The sequence below is a fragment of the Molossus molossus genome, unplaced genomic scaffold (assembly GCF_014108415.1).
Source record: "Molossus molossus isolate mMolMol1 unplaced genomic scaffold, mMolMol1.p scaffold_m16_p_29, whole genome shotgun sequence".
NCBI classification, from domain to species: domain Eukaryota; kingdom Metazoa; phylum Chordata; class Mammalia; order Chiroptera; family Molossidae; genus Molossus; species Molossus molossus.
This window is the reverse complement of record NW_023425365.1, coordinates 1,545,201-1,560,309: the sequence shown is the minus strand read 5'-3', so window position 1 is coordinate 1,560,309 and position 15,109 is coordinate 1,545,201. Positions and strand designations below refer to the sequence as shown.

Genomic DNA, 15,109 nt, shown 5'->3' with positions numbered 1-15,109 from the left:
TGTGAATAGTGCTGCTGTGAACATTTGTGTGTGTTCATCTGAATCTGTTTTCAGGTTTTTGGTGTGTGTATCTAACGGTGTAATTGCTAGATCATAGGGCAGCTTTGTGTTTAATTACGGAGGCGCTGCCACACTGTTTCCCACAGCGGCTGTGCCCTTCTGTCAGTGTGATACGTTACACTGATTGGTTGCCCTGTGCTGAACCACCCTTGCATCTGACCACTGACATTTGAATCCGTGACTCCCTCAAATTGAATAAGGATGGAATGTAAGGGTTCCATATCTTCTTTTTCAAGTTTTCACTATATTTAGAGAAAATACAAATACATCCTAAATGTCAGGGAAAGAGATATATTGTTTTCCTCTCCCCATTTTTCTGTCCAAGACTGATGGGACCATGAAGGGAGGCAGTGGCCAGAAGGTGCTAGAACTGAGTGTTTCAGGCCACAACTGCAGTACCCATGGCAGCGTGCAGCCCAGCAGGGGAGCAGCAGCTGGAGGGCCGGGCAGGTCCGCCTGCGTCAGAACTAGTGTGGGCGATTGAGGGCGCACAGCAGGGTGACTGGGGCTCCTCTCCCTGATCTGTGCTGTCATCGTGTTATTAAATATATTCAAATGGGATTCTCAGGAACTTCTCATTCATGTTAATGGATGGAGAAGAGTCAATATTGAAAAGATATGATTCTCACCAAACGAGTGTATTCATTTTTAATTAGAATCCAGCAAAAAGCTCAGTGCCCTCCCCACCTGAATTTGATATTGATTAGCAAGATTAGCCAATAAAAATCATGATTAAAAAGTAAATGATCACCCTGGCTGTGTGGTTCAGTTGGTCAGGTGTCGTCCCATGCCCTGAAAGGTGGCCAGTCCGATTCCTGGTCAGGGCCCACGCCTGGATTGCAGACTCAGTCCTTGGTCAGGGCACATGTGGAAGGCAACTGATATATATATATATTTTTTAATCCTCACCCAAGGATATTTTTCCATTGATTTTATTTTTAGATAGAGTGGGAGGAAGAGAGTGAAGAACCATCGATGTGAGAGAAAGAAATCGATTGGTTGCCTCCTGCATGACCCTGACCAGGGCCAGGGATCGAACCTGAGACTCTTTGGTCTGTGAGCCAGCACTATAACCACTGAGCCAAACCGGCCAGGGCACAATTGATACTTTAAAAAAAAAAAAAGTAAATAAATTATCTGAGACTTGTGATATGGAACATACACATTTTCTGCATTATTTCTATTGTTTCAGTGTGAAAAGATCTTAAATTAAATCTTTAGTAATCAAAATACATGAGTCATGGGAGTATTCAAGAGGTCAGCCTCTATCATATATATAAAAATTTAGTGGTTGATGCCCTGGCCGATTTGGCTCAGCGGTTAAGCGTTGGCCTGTGGTCCAGAGAGACCCAGGTTTGGTTCCCGCTGGGGGCACGTACCTCGGATGCAGTTGGTCCCAGGCCCTGGTTGGTCGTGTGGGTGGCAGCCTATCGATGTGTCCCTTTCACGTCGTCGTTTTTCTCTCTCTCTCCCTCCCACTCTATCTGAACAAAAAATGGAAAAATGTCCTTGGATGAGGATAGGAAAAAAACAATTTAGTGGTTGATAATCTCTGTACTTTAACTCATTTGTAAAATTGATCACAAATATGTCATATGGGGTAAACATTAGGGAGTGAAAAACTTATAAACAAACATGCATATATTCATCTTCCCACTGGGTAAACAGAAATATAAATAAAACGAAATGCTTAGAAGAACACAGATAAGCATCTGAACCTTTGACGGGAAAGGTCCGTGTAAGCCTGGAAGTAAAGGGAAGAACATGTGACGGAGCGTGCCCTGGGTTAAGTGCCGTGGGCCCAGAATCAAACCAGTGTTACGAGGAGCAGTGTGCACGTCCCAGGACTCAGCAGCTCCGTTATGTGTCTGTGCTCATGTGTCTTACCACTGACTTCTTTAAAAACTGCCATTGTGCTGTCTGTATCACTGAGTTAAATTGAACCCTTTAGAGCATCTAAAATTCCACTGATTTTTGTTGTTCGTGGCACTTAGAGTCTGTAAAATGTGCTGCAGATACTGAACTGCAGAGTCTTAACTGTTGCTCCTGGGCAGACAGTCGGCTTTCTGCAAGTCTCCAGTCACAACATTACATCATTCTGCACATGACTGCATTTTATATGTGTTTCTGTTCAAAGACACCTGATTTAATTGACTTTCTCGATTCACTCACATTAGCTCACGGCCAACAGCGCTCTGACTCCTGTCTGAGCGAAGCTTATCTAACACACGTGTTTTCTCCGGGAGGCTCGTCACGGCCTCGCTTAGGAACACCGACAGCACTCAGCACTCTGCTGGGGACCATTTAAACAACAGATCACCAACAAAAATCACAAAGTGCGCAAACACGTGGCAGTAAATAGACTGTGATAGGATACTTGCTTACAGTGTGAGCTGGAGCCGCCTCCTGTTCCACTCCGCGGGGGCGTGCACGTCAGGTGGCTCGGTTTCCAGCGTGCACGGTGCCTGGAGCGTTGATCTGGGCACAGACACACACCAGCACGTGGGCAGAGCCACAGAGGAGCCTGCCTGGGGAGGAGGGCCGCACACGCTCTTCCCGGGGCATGCTGTTTGCTCCACTAACCAACAGAGTTTTGACTTTATGTTTTATTAACACTCAGGTTAAGTTAAAATACAAATACAAAGCCAGGATCTTTCTGGAGGAAAGCCTTTCGTTTGGAGTCCTTGGGGAGCACGGCCGAGGAGTCACTGAACACTTTGGAATCAATGTAAGTCTCCTGTTCTGGAGCGTTCCCTCATACAGGAAACAGCTCTGTCCTTCAGACAGCATCCCCGGCACCGGCATAGCCACTGTCTGCTCTGCACCGGGCCCACAGAGGGCCAGGGCCGCCACGCCCGCGGGCTGTAGGAGCAGAGCCCTCAAGATCAGTTCTGTTGAAACCTCACGGACCTTCTGTGGGGAGACCATGAAATGGTTTTGTTTGTACCTTTGTTTTGTTTTTAGCATCAAACTGCTTTGGATTTCATCTTCTAACGCCTCTCTTCTCTTGTGTACACATTGTTAATGTGGGAGGAGATGGCAGAAAGGACAGAGGGAGACACTGTCCGGGGGCTGAACACCATCCTCTGAAGGGCAGAGCTGTGCGTCCATCCTCTGTTCACATCAGTAGTTTGTAGAGCCCAGATTGGAATTCATGATTCATGCTGAAATGTTGTCTCTAGGCTTGAAATTGGTCTGTTTTTGATAGAGGAATAATTAACATTGTCCCTCTTTTCTGGCAGATCGATGACATTGATCTTATCAGTGCCAACATGGAGAATTCACTTGCCTCTATTGGGGGTTTCTGCTGCGGCAGGTCTTTCGTAATCGACCATCAGGTAGGTTCTCTTTGGAGCAGAAGCAGCAGCTGAAACTCACTGTTCCTTGGTTACCTCACAGTGTAACTTATAATTATCAAAATTTTGTTCACAGTTAATCACACAATTTTTATTTTAAAGTCCATTTGTTAAAGAATCACTGAAAATATTTACATTTAGAAAGTATCTCCCTTTCTTAAAAGTCTTGTTTTTGTTACATGTATGGCTTTTATACATGCCTGGATCTTACTACCTCAGTGTTTGTATATGATATTCAGTAGGTGATGCAGAAATTTGGTGCCTTTAGACTTCTTAGCCAGAGAGAGAGACAGAGAGAGATGCATTATGTTTTTACCTTGTTTGCTTCTTCTCAGCGGCTTTCCGGCCAAGGCTACTGCTTTTCTGCTTCTTTGCCTCCCCTGTTGGCTGCTGCTGCGATCGAGGCCCTGAACATCATGGAGGAGAACCCAGGTACGACCTTCCCACCCGGAGGTCAGGTTCTGCACGTCACGTTGCTGTGCCACTCATGTCTTTTTGGAAGAGTCAGCTGGAGGAAAGGATTTCTCAGGCAGAGCCCTGGTCTGAACTGCGTTCTTGGGCATGGAGAGAGCGGCCGTGCACAGCCGGCCTTACGTAGGGGTCAGGCAGCGTCCCTCCTGTTCTGGGGCAGGGGCCAGAGTACTGGTTCCCTCGGGTGGAGGTGCCCAAGGAGGGCTCGGCTCTGGGCTTGTCATTTGGGTGGTCTTTTTTTTTTCCCCCTTTAAGAAATTAGCTGAAGTGTGTTACTAATTTTTGTGATACATACTTTTATGACTGTCGCTTCGTTTCCCCTTCAGCCTTTGAATCGTCAGGTGGTACCTCGTTTATCAGCCATCAGAGGTTACCTAATGGGCAAAGTTGACTAAATTTAAAATGTGGCTTTGGCTGTGATCATGTCTGTTCACCCAAGCTGGAAACAGAGTGTGAGAAACACATGACTAGTATATCTGATTTTTAAATTTTCCAAATTTTCAACTTTGATTTTAACTCAGAGACTGGGGGAGACGTGTGTGTTTCTGTGCACTGTCCTGTGCCGCTCGGCAGGGGGCAGCCTTCCTGCCTGCGCAGGTCTTCTAGTGTCTGCGTTTCCCTGGGGAGAGGGGAGACATCAAGGGAAAGATTGTAAACTTTATTATATACAGTCTCTGTGTTTTACCCAATTATCTATTTTTTACCAACTTTACCAATTTGTTAGTTTTGTAACAAATTATTGGTATCCTTTTATCCTCAGCCAGATTATGTATAGAGTTTTCGTGAGAACAAGCGCCAGTGGGCGGAAGGTGTGCAGAGCAGTGTGTGCACGTCTATGTGTGTCGTGTGTGAAAGGGTCTGCAGTGCTTTCAGTCCGTGGACTTGATCTGACCCTGAGCATACTTTAGGTCAGTAGTGTCACATCTTCCAGTACATAGCTGGCCCTTGAACAGCACAGGTTCGAACCTCACAGGGCCACTTGATGCAGTTTGTTCCCATCTCCTGTTGGGAGTCTGAGGACGCTGAGGGTCTGCTGTGCACGTTGGCCGTGTCCTTCACACCTGCGGATGGGGTCCCGCAGGCGCCGAGGGCAGCTGAAGGTTCTGAGAAGTCAGAAGTTAAACATGGATTTTCTCCTGGGTGTGGGGGAGCGGTCAGCACCCCTAACGTCACATTGTTTGAGGGTCACGGTACTATGAGTGTTTTTTCCTTCAGGTGTCTTTGCAGTGCTGAAGGAGAAGTGCAGACACATTCACAGTGCTTTACAAGGGTGAGTTTGTATGTTTTCAACCAACTGGAGTTCATCTGCACCACATGGAAGCAATTAATGAAACATGCGAATGTCATCTCAGGCTGGGGTCAGTTTGACTGGGTTGTAACTAAGAAACCACAAACTCAGTTTGCGCATATGTGTTTGTATGTATGAAACCAGAGCATCCATTGTATCGTTATTTTAAAGAATCATGATGTTTTTCTAAAAACTGGCACAAGCTCGTTAACAAAATGTTATAGCAGTATACAAGATAAAAATAAAAGTAACCCAACATGCAGCCACCGGAAGTAGTCAGCATAAACCCTAGACTACACATCTGTACAAATAAGACATAATATGAGCCCTGGCCAGTTTGGCTCAACAGTTAGAGCATCAGCCCGCAGACCGGAGAGTCCCAGTTTCAGTTCCCGCTAAGGGCACGTACCTTGGTTGCAGTTCATCTCCGGCCCCGGTTGGGGTTGTATGGGTGGCAGCCAGTTGATGTAGCTCTCTCACATTGATGTTTCTCTCTCTTCCTCCCTCTCTCCCTCCCGCTCTATCTGAAGATAAATGCAAAAATGTCCTTGGGTGAGGATTAAAAAAAGACATAGTGATGGGCTGCACCATTGGATGACATTGTTCATACTTCCGCATTCCTCTCTCAAAGATTCCTGAGTTTTATTTAAAGTTAATGTAGGAAAAAGAGACAAGTGAATTGGAGCGAACCTCACTGGCGGTTCATTTGTTTGACGACACCAAAGCTGCAAGGTCCCCGAGAGCTGAGAAGACATGGAGGGCGGGGCGTGCTCAGGCACATTCTGGTCCTCGTTGCCCCGGGTGTTTCTCAGGTGACATCTGCCTTCTGGTGAGGAAAGGCCTCTCTCTAGTGCCAGTTATGGAAACGAGAAACTTTCCTAAAAGAGTCATGAGCAGATCACAGCTGTTCCAGATAAAGAAGGGGCAGAAGTAATTAAGGTTCTGGGTGTGTTTGCCTAATAGCAATAACAATTCTTGCATGATTTATGGTGGAGAGAGACCATCTGTATCGACTGCATTACATTGGGTTGTGGAATATTAATGTACAATCAGGCCAGCAAGCTGGAGTCCCTGCCGGTGCAGGACCGGTGCCCTGCGCTCTGTCCGGCAGTGTCGGGGTGTTTGGTGTGTGGTCCCGTCTGCTCTCTCTCCCCAGCTCTCCCACACCTCTTCGTCTTTCCACTGTCCTCGGCTCTGTCTGCATCTGCCTTCAGCTGTGCACGTGCAGGTGTGGGAGCCAGTCTTGCGTTGTTGCAGCCAGAGCCATGTTCCTCCACCCTCAGGGCTCTTCTCACTGAGGGCCAAGGGCCTTTGGTGTCCCTCCTCGTCGTCGAGGGTCCTTCTGCTCCTGGGTCCTTCCGCTCCTGAGCACTCAGTCCCCTCTGCCCTCTCAGCCCCTCCCTGGCCTCACCTTCACCTCCAGCTTCAGTGCGCCGGTCTCCTTGTGCTCATCTTCCCGGCCTCCCCGCGCTCATCTTCCCGGCCTCCCCAAAGCCTCCGCGTCTGGCTGGAGCCCCGCCTCCACCTCTGCCCCTGCCCTCGCCCGCCTGCCCGCAGAGGCTGCCAGCACGCGAACTCAGGGCGTGTCCCAGGAGCCTGGGCCCAGCTGGCCGCTCTCCACGCGCATGCCCCTCGGATTCTGTCACCGTGCTGGCCTTCTCCCGCCTCCAAGTCACTTCCTCTGGCTCCTCTGGAGACCAGTTCAGCATCCTCCTCTCGGGCCAGGCCACAGTCCTCTTCTCAGTTCCCTCCTTGGAGAAGTGGCACCAGAAACATTCCTAGAATTTTCATTGTAACTGCATCAAGTTTTCTGTTTCGTGTGGAGGGAATCTGTATCCACTTATTTGAATTTTCTTTTGTGTCCTTTAATGGAAATTAAAAATTTTCCCTAAAGCTCTTGTATCTCCTGGGACCTTAGATATCCTGTAGATTTTGTTCCTGTTATGAGTAGGGTTGTCTTTTCTTTCTGTTCTCTAACTATTGCAGGTTTATTAGAATGTTACTGTTTTCTCTATACTGGTCTTGCATTCAGCAGTCTAAGGTCTTATTAATTCCAATAGTTCTTTAGTTCCGTTATGATGGTGTACATAGAAATTCTTTACCTGCAATAATGTTTTTCTCTTCCTTCTTAATTCTTAAACATTTTAGTTCTTTTTCTTCTTTTATTACATTGGTCTGGGTCTCTACTACTCTACTGAGCAGGCAGTAATAGCAAACATCCTCTCATTCCCAATATAAAAGTGTTTTTCTTATTAACTATAAAACAGCCCTGGCCAGTTTGGCTCAGCGGTTAGAGTGTTGGCCTGTGGTCCGGAGAGACCCGGGTTCGGTTCCCGCTAAGGGCACGTACTTCGGTTGCAGTTTGTCCCCGGCCCTGGTTGGTCGTGCGGGTGGCAGCCACTCGATGTGTCCCTTCACGTCGATGTCTCTCTCTCTCTCTCCCTTCCTCTCTCTCCCTCCCACTCTATCTGTACAAAAAATGGAAAAATATCCTCGGGTGAGGATAAAAAAAAAAAAAAACCTATAAAACATCATACAATAAGTTTTTGGTGGATGGCTTTTATCAAATTATTCTTAGGTTTGTAGAATTTTTAGAATTATAGACTGGCTCATGCTGACTTGCATGTATATGTTTTCTGTTGGTAAGCCATCCTTGCATTTCTGACTAAACCACTAGATTGCAGCATGATTTTCTACACTATGAGATTTAGTTAGCTTGTATTTTAATTTGAATTTTTATATCCATACTTAATAATTTAACTGGACCTGGCGAGTGTTATGCTAAGTGAGATAAGACAGAAAGACAAGCACCGCATGACCTCACGCATGCGGGGAAGAGAAGCAGCTGGTGCTGGCAGAGGGCGCGGGGTGGGCGGCAGAAGGGGTGCGGGTGAGTGTGGTCCGGTGCTGAGCGCACAGGCAGCAGGCAGGGGTGCGCAGCTCACTCCTGACCCTGTGCAGTCTTGTTGCCGGTGTTCTCACAGCGGATTACGTTTAAAAATAAATAAATAAATATATAAATGATCCTGTGATTTTTAATTTTTTTTTTTTTTTATCATCCTCACCCGAGGACATTTTTCCATTTTTTGTTCAGGTAGAGTAGGAGGGGGAGAGAGAGGAACAGAGAGAGAGAGAGAGAAACATCGATGTGAAAGGAACACATCGAGTGGCTGCCACCCGCACGACTGACCAGAGCCGGGGACAAACTGCAACCGAGGTACATGCCCTTAGCAGGAACCGAACCCGGGTCTCTCAGGACCGCAGGCCAACGCTCTAACCGCTGAGCCAAACTGGCCAGGGCGATCCTGTGATTTTTAATACTGACCTCAGATAATCTAGGATCAGTGTTCTGGTAGCCTCAGTGAAGGGGTGAGCAGTTTTCTCACTTCCTGCTCTGTGAAGCCACTGTGAGACCAGGCCTGGTACGTGTCCCTCAGTGGGCAGGACCCCACCCCCACCCCGCTCAGGTTCGCTGGGCCTGGGCCTTTGGACGGGGTATAGCCTGATTACCTCTGTGCCTGCACGATTCTCCTTTATACTCTATTTTTTTTCCTTTGTGTTTTTATGATAAACTTTCCAGACATGTGCCTAACTTATTATTTTGTGTGTGTGTGTGTGTGTGTGTGAATACTCACCCGAGGATATTTTTCTATCTATTTCTTTTAGAAAAAGTGAGAGGGAGGTAGGGGGAGGGAGAGAGAGGGAAACATCGATGTGAGAGAGGCACATCCATTGGTTGCCTCCCATTCAACCTCGACAGGCCAGAGATCGAACCTACAACCCTTCAGTCCATAGGCTGACGCTCTGACCACTGAGCCAGGGCCTAGCTTATTATTTTTTAATTTAATTTTGTGTTTTTCTCATAGTTTCTTTTTCTTCTTTTTTTTTTTCCATTTCTTTTTTTTTTTTTTTAAGCTTCTTACATTTAGGTTATTGGTTTTATTTATTTTCCAATAAATTTCTTACAGATAAACAATGTCAATGGCAGTTATCAGTGTTCACTTCTACGTAATTTTTTTAGTCTCTAAGCAGTGATTCTCCTCCGGGCTCTGAGGTGCGCCTGGAGGAGTCAGAGCCTAGTGTGACCGCTTGCTGGGAGCTGGAAGAGCCCTGAGCTCTAGCAGGCTGTCCTCCCAGACTGTCAGGGCACGAGGGAGACCTCTTCCGAGCTGCTGGTGGCTCTGTCCTGGGCCTAGCCCATGCTCAGTGTTTGTCCATTTGGATAACATAATATGCTTTCCAAAATTCTTATTTAAAACGTTTAATAGGCCCTGAAACACAGCTTTTAAGCTTCAGAACTTGACCTATGATTCTATGTCCACTTGGTTTAATTACACTTTCATCTGACATCGTCATGGTGGCCAGGGGGTCGTTTGTTTCCTTCCTTCTCCCACCTGCCCCACCCGGCGGGCAAGACGAGCCCCTGAGATCGAAGCACAGACTCGGTTGGGCTATGGGCCTGTATGTATTAAGAGAATCCAGCCCTGGCCAGTTTGGCTCAGCGGTTAGAGCATCGGCCCATGGACCAGAGAGTCCCAGGTTCGATTCTGGCCAAAGGCACGTACCCCGGTTGGGGTCGCACAGGTGGCAACCAGTTGATGTGTCTCTCACATCGATGTTTCTCTCTCCCTCCTACTCTGTCTGAAGATAAATGTAAAAGTATCCTCAGGTGAGGATTTAAAAAAAAAAGAAAAATCCAGGCCATTTAATTCACATGAGATACTATTTGGAAAGCCATTTTAAAAATTCTCTCCTGAGCCCTGGCCGGTTTGGCTCAGCGGTTAGAGCGTCAGCCTGCGGTCCAGAGAGTCCCGGGTTCGGTTCCCACTGAGAGCACGTACCTTGGTTGCAGTTTGTCCCTGGCCCTGGTTGGTCGTGCGGGTGGCAGCCAGTCGATGTGTCCCTTTATATCGATGTTTTTCTCCCTCTCTCTTCCTCTCTCTCCCTCCCACTCTACCTGGACAAAAAATGGAAAAATGTCCTTGGATGAGGATAAAAAAAAAAAAATTCTGTCCTGAGAGTACATGACCTAAAAATAACTGGTACTTTTTTATGTACATGTTGAATACATTTAAAGTTCACATAGGATATGGGTTTTGAAAGCATATTGTTTTGCTTCTACATTAGTAAAGAAAACTAATCTAGAAGGTTCCCCCCAGTCCAGAAACCCTAGATTCTAGAGTCCCTGGTTGGAGTTGCAGCCTGGTTGGCTGTGCGACCACGGTGTGGCGCGTGGCGCTCCGAGGAGGAGACGCTGCGGTATCGTGCAGGGCGGCCAGAGGGCTCTGACGTGTGTGTTCTCCCCGCAGCATTTCTGGGTTGAGAGTGGTGGGCGAGGCCCTGTCCCCCGCTTTTCACCTGCAGCTGGAGGAGAGCACGGGGTCGCGAGAGCAGGATGTCAAGCTGCTTCAGGAGATTGTCAGCCAGGTGAGTGTCCAGCTGTTCCCGTGGTTCTCCTTGCACTGCTCCTCCGAGCCGTCTGTGCCCCTCTTCACAAAGCTCCCTGCCCTGGGAGAGGGCGCAGCGGACTCGCCGGAGCCAGCCGGGTCCCGGTGCGCTGTCAGCAGAGCTCACCGCCGGGTCTGCCTGCCGACCAGAGGTGGCGTGTGCCCCGCTCTCAGAGTGCAGCACACTCCGCCCCTGCAGCGTTTCACGGGCCTTCAGAGCACCCTTTGCTTGCCGGTCACAACTCTCTCCCGTGCGGTGGAGGCGGCGCTGTGTGTTGTGACCCCACATAATACTGGACAGGGACTGTCGGGGTGAACCCCAACAGAGCTCAGAAATGGGCCTCAGAGATCTTGTAACCAGAAAGGAAGGAGGACCACTCTGTATCGATGCCTGATTCGGGAGATCAGTCTTTATCGTCTGAAAGTGAGTTTACAGCTAATTGTAACTCAGTCACGAACCAGGAGATGCTCCCCAGGGAGACCGCTTGCCTTTCCTCTCCGGCGGAGCTTCTCTTGGAGCCCCGCCCGGCTGGCCGTGCTGCCTGCCCCGGGGAACTGCCGTGGCCCCGCAGCTCTGGGAGCCATGTGCCGTCACTCACGGCTGCGTCTGCTCCTCGACCTGCTGGCTCCTGTGGGCCTTTCCTTCTGGAGGCTGCTCCCTGGGTCCTCACTGGCCAGCATCGGGCCCTTTGCCCGGCTGTGGCCCAGGATGTCAGGCCGCTTAGTGTGGGGGCCACAGTGGAGGCCAGCCTCAGGCTGCTCAGCTGCCTTCAGGTGCCCTGTGCCCTGCGGGCATGAGCCTGTCGCCTAGAGAAACGGGCTCCACACATCTGTGGTCCGTGCCTTCTGGGGTCGGTCCTCTTGGAAACCAAACGCTGACAGGTCCGGAATGGGAGGTCCTAATTAAGGAGATGTGTCAGATCATGCTAGAGGCACTGCAACCTTCTGAGTGAGATGTCACAGGTCCCTCTGGCAGACAGCTGTGCAGGCCTGAGGACACCGGCCCAGAGGGCAGGACCGTGGTGAGGAGATGTCACAGGTCCCTCGGGCAGACGGCTGTGCAGGCCTGAGGACACCGGCCCAGAGGGCAGGACCGTGGTGAGGAGATGTCACAGGTCCCTCTGGCAGACGGCTGTGCAGGCCTGAGGACACCGGCCCAGAGGGCAGGACCGTGGTGAGGAGATGTCACAGGTCCCTCGAGCAGACGGCTGTGCAGGCCTGAGGACACCGGCCCAGAGGGCAGGACCGTAGTGAGAAGATGTCACAGGTCCCTCTGGCAGACAGCTGTGCAGGCCTGAGGACACCGGCCCTGAGGGCAGGACTGCAGCCCGGCACCACCTGGGTGGTCAGTGTGATGTCACCTGGATGTGTGTGGACAGAAGGCAGTGCAGCACCCGGCAAGGAGGGTTCTTACGCAGGCGTCATACCAGACCAGTTTATAACACACACGTAGGCTGAAGGCCAGGCCAGGAGGCCAGCTGTGGCCCGTCGCCTTCCTGTGCCAGCCTATTTCCCAGACTGGCCATGGGCCTGGCAGATGCCGCTGGGCGGGCAGGCCCGTGACGCTGCGTGCCCTGCTGGAGTCTGCAGTGGCACCGCTCTGCACGCGTGCACGACGTGGGCCTCCTCTGGATGTGGTGCGAGCCCTCTTAGCCCACCTGTGCGCACTCGCTGCGCAGCCGCGGTCAGCTCTCACTGCCGCCTGTGCAGAAGGGACAGACAAGGGCCAGTGAGGGACGTGACGGCACGAACACCCTGCTCCTCGCGGAGGTGACCCGTGGGGGAAGAGCGCGGGAAGGCCCCAGCCCTGTCTGCGGGCTGGCTCCGGGAACTCCAAGGCTGAAGGAGGGAAGCAGGCTAGCTGCGTGCTCGCGCATCGTCACAGCGCCCGTCCTGAAGCCCTGTCTCGTAGCTCACTGTTCCTTTGCGGTGCCTGCGGCAGGTGGAAGGGTCCTGGGCTGTGACGTGTCTATGCTTTGTAGAGCTGAGGTTTCGTCAAGTTGTTTTGAGGAGTCTTGGCATAAACTGAGTGATGGTTCACACCGCTCCTGAACAAGCCAGGCTAGAGCAGCCTGTGCAGCCGAGCTCGGGAGTGGGCCTCTCGGTGGGCACCCTTCCTGACGCAGAGCCCTGCCCTGCCCCACACACATGGCGCCACCGCTCTCTGTGCCGCCCGTACTGGTCAGTCCTTTAAACATGGCTCACAGGCCATGAAAGTCACTGTTTTAAAGTGTACAGTTGAGCCCTGGCCGGTTTGGCTCAGCGTTTAGAGCGTTGGCCTGCAGTCCAGAGAGACCCAGGTTCGGTTCCCGCTAAGGGCATGTACCTCGGTTGCGGTTTGTCCCCGGCCCTGGTTGGGTCATGCAGGAGGCAGCCACTCGATGTGTCCCTTTCATATCAGTATTTCTCTCTTTTCCTCTCTCCCCCTACCGATCTGTCTGAACAAAAAATGAAAAAATGTCCTCGGGTGAGGATAAAAAAATAAATAAAAAATAAAGTGTACAGTTGAGACGTGTTTCGTATACTCACAAGGTTCTGCGACTGTCACCAACTTCAGACGTTCTCGTCAACCCAAGAAGAAAGCACCGTGACACACTCCCATCATCGGGTCTTTATTTCGGTAGAGAATGCTTTAAGCTCTGAAAATGTCAGCGGGCGAGCGAGGGCTGGGAGCGCACGGGTGTGTGGCCGCACGGGTGTGCTGGGGCCCGGGTGCATGGGCAGACGGGTCGGGCGCCGCCAGCCTGGGAGGTGTGAGCGTCCCTCTGGAGCCTGCCGGTGCCCGTCCTGAGTGGTTGTCTTCAGGGCTCTGCTGCTGCGTCCCCATGCCCTAGTCCGCTCGGTCTGCAGTGACAGCTGCCAGCACCTGCGGCTGTTTCCATTTAAACTGAGCAGAACAGGAGCTCGGTGTCCGTGGCACTGGCGGCTCAGTGCCTGACAGCCCTGGCAGACGGTCCGTCCCGGGAGCTGTGTGGGCGGTGCCCTGGAGAGCTCCTGCCGTGTGGTTCCGTCTCTCCTCGCAGCCCTGACCGCATGTCTGCAGCCGCCTGACCTGCCCCTTTCCTCCCACAGTGCATGGACAGAGGCATCGCGCTCACACGGGCCCGCTACCTGGAGAGAGAAGAGAGGTGCCTCCCTCCTCCAAGGTTGGTGGACGTCGAGGGCAGCCTCACTTCTGTGCTCCTGCTTTTAAAGTCTGGGTGGAGTGTGTCATGTTTTGAAAGTTTTTGAAAGGCTGTCACAGGGCAAGGACGAAGGTCTGTCTAAAATAGAGTACATCAACTGTGGTTCATTCTTAAATCAGATATTTTCAGGTTTTAACTGAAAATCCCACAGGATTCACGGTGTGCTCTTAATGGACTGAGACAAATGTCAGAAGGAAGGGAGATAGCGGAAGTTTTGGTCAGCGAACACCCCCCCCTCCACCCCGTGCCCTGAGACAGCACACAGTGTGTGGCAGTCCCCACCGCAAGGACGTATGCTGGCTGGGGTGGGGACCGCAAGGTGCAGGAACCTGCATGGGGACGTGCCCGGGCCGCCCTCTGTGTGCTCACAGTGCAGTGGAGAGGGGACCCTGAAGTGTGGTCTTGGCAGGTATGCAGCACCGTGAGGTCCCGGGGTGGGCCGGTGAGCAGCAGCAGGCCAGCCCCGGGACAGCCACGTCCCTGTGGCATTTCAGGCACAGAAGGTGCAGGCTGACCTGCGGCCCTGCTGTGTCCCCTCTCTTGCAGCATCAGGGTCGTGGTCACAGTGGAGCAGACAGAAGAGGAGCTGGAGAAAGCTGCGTCCACCATCAAGGAGGTCGCCCAGGCCGTCCTGCTGTGACCTCTCCGGGCCGGGCCACCGCGTAGCCAGAGGGCTCCGTGCTGCTGAGGTGAACGGCCAAAGGCCTGCGGGGACTGAGACTGCGTCTCCCGGGGTGGCTTGCGTGACCAAGACGATGCTGGTTGTTTTTACAAAGAAAACATCAGAAAGCCCAGAACTGATTGTTTTTTAAAGGAAAACTAATGACAGCATAACTGGTGTTTAAATTGCTGTTCAGTGCTGTTTAAATGTTTCATTAGACTGCTACTTTGTATTCTTTTCGTTGTTGTCATCGTTTAATCGTGGAGGTTCCCTGTGTCTTCTCTCCCTTCTAGGGCAGATTCTGTGAGCGCTGCAGGTTTCATGGGGAGCGACTGCGCCGTTGGGCTGAGGGGAGCCCTGCGCAGAGCACCGCACAGCCCTCCTGGGCCCTCCGTGCGCACGTGCGGAGCTCCGTGGTGCCGACAGGCGGGGTATTTCTTACACACTTGTCATTCATAGACACGAAATACTGCTGTTACACCACTTCCACCACTAATCTTCGCCTCTCAGACCAGAGAGTAGTCATTAGACTTCCTACGTGAGCAGTAATGTAAATCAGACACTATTCTCTTCTGTTCTAACAGAATTAACCTTGCTGTTTTCTATGAGTAGACCTCGTGTGTTTCAGGAGGGCTACTGTG

General features: G+C 51.0%; 1 protein-coding gene across 5 annotated transcripts in view; it reads left to right on the top strand.

Moving 5' to 3' along the window:
- Nucleotides 1–14,801, top strand: part of SPTLC1 (serine palmitoyltransferase long chain base subunit 1) — a 61,650-nt gene extending 46,849 nt beyond the window's left edge. The window contains exons 9-15 of one of the 5 annotated variants that reach the window (XM_036278507.1): nt 2,681–2,788; nt 3,303–3,398; nt 3,752–3,848; nt 5,103–5,157; nt 10,485–10,602; nt 13,695–13,768; nt 14,386–14,801. In XM_036278507.1, the coding sequence (XP_036134400.1) occupies nt 2,681–2,788; nt 3,303–3,398; nt 3,752–3,848; nt 5,103–5,157; nt 10,485–10,602; nt 13,695–13,768; nt 14,386–14,473 (636 nt within the window). In that variant the 3' untranslated portion in view covers nt 14,474–14,801. Of the gene's footprint in view, nt 1–2,680; nt 2,789–3,302; nt 3,399–3,751; nt 3,849–5,102; nt 5,158–5,705; nt 5,725–10,484; nt 10,603–13,694; nt 13,769–14,353 lie in introns of those variants that run through there. The other 4 variants (XM_036278500.1, XM_036278498.1, XM_036278499.1 and 1 more) reach the window with 4 other exon arrangements.
- The last annotated feature ends 308 nt before the right edge of the window (nt 14,802–15,109 follow it).